Raw genomic sequence first — 5881 nt, 5'->3', positions numbered from 1 at the left:
AGAAAGCATGCATGTCTCTCGTCAACTCAAGTAGTCAATGCAAGTTCACGCGCTTCTTCACTACCTAATCTCGTGGACTGTGGTGCGTCCATCAAATTTTGATGGAGATTGACCTGGACCTCAACGCGCTCCCGCGGAACTTCGACGAACCATGAAACCAGCTGTGAAGAAGTAACCAGCATGGCACTGCGTTTCCTTTTGTATGTATATAAGTCACCCTTGTGTCGACACTCGAGAGGGCCGGCCCTGCCAAGCAAAACAGAGCAATACAGAGCACTGGCCTTCTTGTCGATCGAAGTTCACAAAAGTCGGGTGCAAGTGCAATGAGGCTATTCCCCTTGCTCTTCTTGTCGCTGTTCATCCTTGTGGACGTTTCTTCATCCCTCTCCTTCGACATCCACTTCTCACACTGGGGCTACGACCCACAGGAAATACTCTTCCACTAGATCAGCCTGAAAAACAACAGTTTCCATGGCGGAAGCCGCATGTACACAGGCCACAAGGACGAGAAACTGGTGCTCCGTCGCAAGAAACGGAAGAATTTCGTGCCCAAGACGTGCGACTGCTCAAGGTTCGACGGGCTGATGTACGCGCGGCCGGTGCTGCTCCGCGACGAGACCACCGACGAGGTTGCTAGCTTCAAGATGACCTTGTGCCTCAGGGTGGACCGTCGTCAAGCAGGTACCAGTACCAGCAGCTCTTCCAATGGCGGGAATAATCTCATCGGTATGTTCTTGTTCCTGGTGCCTTATCCCTGGAATCGCAGCGACGAGGGGACAGCGGTTGGGCTCGACAGCCCCTGCACGAAGACGGACCCATCATCCAGCCTCGGCGGCGATGACCCAGTAGTGTGTGCCCATGTCCACTACGACAGCGCAGAGGAGCTGCTCAAGACCAACGTCCGCACCGCCGGCGGCCGTCCCTGCCTATGTGTAACAAAAATTGACCGGAGACGCATGCCCAAGGAGGCGACCGTTGGTTTGGCCTCCAGGATCGCCGGCGACCCGATCAAGCTGGACAACATACTTACTTGGTCGTTCCACTCCACGCTGGAATCCAAGGATCCCCCGCTGTCGTTGCCGCCTCATGCGCCAGCAACCAGTGGTTCCAGGGGAGAGCAGCGGCTCCGCTTGGATCCTTGGAATCGTAACGCCGAACTGAATTTACGGTATCAGCGGAATTGGCACCAACTGAGCTGCAGCATCAGCGTAACTCTAGGTTGTGGAAATAATGCAAATGAAGACACGGATTAGTATTCAGCCCAAGTCGATCTATTTTGTGTTTTGTGTAATATATACTCCTTCACTCCTTGTATGAAATGATGACTATATTACTGCCCTTATATTTTGCCTACCTAGCTTCGGTCTCGGCCCTGCCGTCGTCCCCTTAGTTATTGTTAGGTACAATAACTATAATAAGAATTAATATATGGAATCAATTTCTAAGAATTAAATTCCAACTGTTTTTGGATGATTTTTTTTCTCGAATACACAAAAGATTTGCGCATCATTGTAATTAAGTAGAAGATTGAAACCATACAAACGACGCGCTTCTCAAGCGCCCTAGGAGGTCTATAGGAATGGTCGGAGCTGCTGGACCATCCTAGCATACGAGTTCAGGCGTCGATATTACACCAATGGTATACAACCGAAGTATGCGCAGCGATACAACCTAAGAGGTGGCCTTGCATCTCCGCTGCTGCCTGCATGACCCTTTCCTGACGTCATTAAAGAGCACGCCCAATGCTTCGATGTTGGAAGGAGCTTGCCGTCGAAGAATCCGTCATAGGCCTTCTGTTCCGACACGCTTGGCGTTGAAAGACCCGTGGCGAAGCCCATACGCTGCATGACGAGGACCTCACCTCGCTTGAAGGCAGGTACTCGGGAGGGGCTCTGAGCCGTCAACCACTTGCTCCGCTTTGGGAGTGACGGCTGCTTGGGAGGCTGACAAATTAGCGGGGAATCGACTTTCTTCACCACTCGCTTGGTGAAACTCTTGAGGCAGTGTGCGGCAGAGTTGTTGCTATCCTCAGCCAAAGGGGCGTCCCGTGGTGGCATACTGAGCAGGCCATCGTCCGCCATGGGCTCAGCTGTGCCAAAATTAAACCTGGTGGATAGGCCACCTTGTCCTTTGTAGATGCATTAGCTCCCCACTTGGTGCTCTGCACCACCTGTGTTGGCGTGACCTGTGGCTACCCCTAATCGGGCGATAGCAGGGCTAAGACCGTTGCCGCCTGAGGAGGGCGTGAGGGTACAACACACAGCGTCGGAGAAGTGCCAGGGCGATCGTCGTGCTGATCACCGATCGGAGTCTGGCTTTAAGCGAGCGAGGCTGCACACTCCACCAGCATCGGGTCCTTCGAGGCGTCGTGAGCGGCGTGTGTGGTGTCCGAGCCCATGCAGCATGCCCCGCGCTCGCGCAAAGCGCCATAGCCAGCGGATCTGGCTCTCAGAGGCACTGTGCGGTAGCACGAGTAGGGTGGCGTCGGCGGAGTCTTCAGGCGCTACCATGCTGATTTCCCTTGCCGGCTTACTCCGACGCCGCCGGCGTCAGCGTTCATGGATGCCCCCGGTGCGCCCACCCTGCGTGGCCCCATCTGAGCTCGGTGGACCACCATGGGGCCCAGGCTGGTAGGCCGGTGGGTGGTTGCCCCGTGCAGAGTGCCGCTGCCTATCGCCACACTTTGTCGTTATCATCGCAGCAGACCTAGGCCGCCTACATTCCCTGGCGAGGTGGCAAAAGTCGTGGCAGCGCAGACAACGCTATGGTAACCAGCAAGTCGCTTGTAACAACCCGAGTTTGTTACAATTTAAACCCCTACTTAGCCTGGACTATCATTGAAACACCCTACTGAACTCCTGTGAAAATCCCTGGTGCTTTGAATCAAAGGACATGCTATTACTTCAAACGACAACCTAGACTTATTTCTATTTTGTAAATAATACAGATTTTAGGTGCTAAACTACACTCTTAATTACTATAATGGCATAAAACGTTATTCTAGCCTTGCATCATGGCACTTAAGATGTTGAATTTATTTCTTATATCGAATAATTATGTGTTGTAGTAGTATTGTTTTACAAGTTCTTAAACCTAATTTACTAATATTTGTGTGTCATAATGTTTGAGTATGTATAAAGCTATATAAGTAAAAAGCTTGCATAGATTATTGTCATGAAGTATTTGTATAATTTAAAGTGGGTTATGAATGACATTGACGTGTTTACTAAAGGAAAACTTTTCCATGGTTGATAAACAATTAAAATAAATATTTATTCTAATGTATGCATGTTTACAAAAGCTGCATGGCAGCACATAGTATTTATAATTACTTTAAATTTAATAATAGTACATGTAATTTAGAAACATATATAGCATACTTTATGATCATTGACTTTTTTCAATAATAGATTATATTGGTATTTAGTTGTGGATTTGAGAGATATTTTTATTTATTTTATATTGACAAAGGTGGGTGCTGGGTAATGTAGATACTAATTAAAGATTATATTTCATAATGGTATATATGAGTGATTTAAAAGTAAATTTAGGGATCATTTTGCATTATCTTTTATAATGATAGAGGTGGGTAGTTCATATATAAAATTTATTAGATTATTTAAATTAACTTTCATAGTCGGAGAGACGAGCAATTTTAGATGCAGATTCAGAAGGTCACTTTATGTATTTTTTTCATAATGCCAGATGTGGGTAATCCTTTAGAAAATAAAATAGATTCAATAGCAATTATTAGTTATGATGATTAGAGTATATTGGCTCGATGTTCTGGTTTTTTAGAATTTCTTTGATTTATCTGTTTTTCTAACGTGTCTAGCTAGGACTAACGTCGAAGCTGCATTGAGGGCCTTCAATTAGTACTGATGAGATAGAAAATAAATCACTCAACTTATTACAGAAAAATCACTCGTTTTATAATTATGTTACTATGATATGACTTTGCTTTATTACTATCCTAAATGGATTTAATAGAGAGAGTAGCAGCAATTAACATCTCCTCATTATAATCCATCATTGTGCAGATACTGTCTGGAGGAAGTTGTTTATGATGCAAGATTTGTAGAGTTTGTGTGTTATGAATGCCACCAAAGACAGGAGGAACTAAACAACGTGCCTGTCGAAAAGGAGCCAGGTCATGCTCATTCTGCTTCTAGAGTACACCAGCTAAATACCAAGCCACTAGAATCAGCAATGGATGCGGTAGACTGGAGAAATAGACAAGGTAGGTTTGGAAAGTATTATTCCAGAAACAAGGGCGGTAAAAAGAAGCCAACTAGGCAACCAGTGGGCAGGAACCTCGCCAGCAGAAAAACAGAGACGGCTGCAAATGATCCAGGAGTTTCACGACAAAACTGTTTGGAGTAGTCATTGCCCGGAGACCAGGAGGGGTTGAATCTAGCAACATGGAAATAGACCTTGACCTGAACCTTCCTGTGCGCTAGCTGTCGCCGTCCGTGTTGCAGCCGTGAAGCTTCCCTCGATCTGGAGGTCTTGGTGACGCTGCGAGATTTACTAGTATTTTGACTTTGAATGGTACTGTGGTGTGCTTGTCTTCCATGGATGTCGACTGCTTTTGTTCAATTACTGCCGGTGAACCCATATTTTCGATCAGGCTAGTAGCTTTTAAGGTCGTCTCGTCTGCGAGGAGATTTGCTTTGCACATGAGTTCTTGCAATAGAGATTAGAGACGTCGAACCTGACTGACGAACATGTTTTGTGGATTTTGTTTGATGTTTGGCCTTGTGGCAGTGCAGATGTCACTAGTAGAGAACAGACCTTTGATCCTCGGTCAAAATAGGCTCTAGTCCCGGAATTTTGTGCGCCCAGGACTAGAGATACCTTTAGTCCCGGTTGGTGGCTCCAACCGGGACTAAAGGTCCCTGCCCAACGGCTACTGCGCTAGACAGAGGTGGCAGGTACTTTTAGTCCTAGTTGGAGTCACCAACCGGGACTAAAGGTATACTTTTACTCCCGGTTGGTGGCTCCAACTGGGAGTAAAGGTCTACTCCCGGGCCGTGGCTACGTCCGGGGTTGGAAAGTTACCTTTAGTCCCGGTTGGAGCTACCAACCGGGACTAAAGGTCCCCCCTTTATATCCCGGCCGTCTCTTTCCTCCCTGAGCCCGAGCTCAGCACATTTTGAAGCTCACTGCAGTAGTGTTCTTGCTTCCTCCCTCCCTCCATTGTTCCTCCATCCATTCTTCGATTCCTCCGTCGATTTCTTCGATTTCTCCGTTGATTCTTCAGTTGTAAAGGTTACCAATCTCATACTCTCATTTTTCACCATTGTCTTATCTCATTTTGATCACTATATATATATGGTTCTTTATTGTGGTTTTTTTTTCATTTGTAAGCAATTTGAGCTCAAAATCACTTTAAGCTTGCATATTTACATGAAAGAAGGTTAAAGTAGCTAGTTGAACTTGCGGACCGTGTTCATCTCGGCGACCATATTCTCTGCCGAGCGGTAACGGACATCAAGGAGGAGCTTTGATTCTACGAGGGAGAGCGGCAACGGTCGTGGAAGACCATGTTCCCTTCCTCGTAGAATCGGAGCTCTTCCGTGGCAAGTACGGTGCCGTCCGGTGGAGAAATGCTCACCGAGATGATCACGTAAGCAAGTTCAACTAGTACGGATGGTTATTTATTCACATGTCTCGATATCGTCGCAGTAGTCTGTCAATCACCGTACTTTTTATTTTAACTTTTTATGAAATGAAAAACTTAGAAAATAGTTAGAAAATTATAGAAAATCCGTACTAGTTGAACTTGCGGACCGTGTTCAGCTTGGCGAGCATGTTCTCTGTCGAGCGGTAACGGACATCAAGGAGGAGCTTTGATTCTACGAGGGAGAGCGACAACGGT

General features: G+C 46.7%; 1 protein-coding gene across 1 annotated transcript; it reads left to right on the top strand.

The window, feature by feature from the left end:
- Positions 1 to 250: 250 nt before the first annotated feature.
- LOC136505838 (uncharacterized) lies at positions 251 to 1375 on the top strand. The gene has a single exon (XM_066500978.1). It carries the CDS (start codon positions 486 to 488, stop codon positions 1251 to 1253), a length of 768 nt encoding a protein of 255 aa, XP_066357075.1. The 5' UTR covers positions 251 to 485; the 3' UTR covers positions 1254 to 1375.
- Positions 1376 to 5881: the final 4506 nt, after the last annotated feature.

This window comes from Miscanthus floridulus, chromosome 14, assembly GCF_019320115.1.
Source record: "Miscanthus floridulus cultivar M001 chromosome 14, ASM1932011v1, whole genome shotgun sequence".
NCBI classification, from domain to species: domain Eukaryota; kingdom Viridiplantae; phylum Streptophyta; class Magnoliopsida; order Poales; family Poaceae; genus Miscanthus; species Miscanthus floridulus.
The sequence above is the reverse complement of the archived record's forward strand: the minus strand, read 5'-3'. Positions and strand labels throughout refer to the sequence as shown.

Coding starts and splice junctions, on each gene's coding strand:
- LOC136505838 (XM_066500978.1), top strand. CDS start 486: ATGTACACAGGCCACAAGGACGAGAAACTGGTGCTCCGTCGCAAGAAA.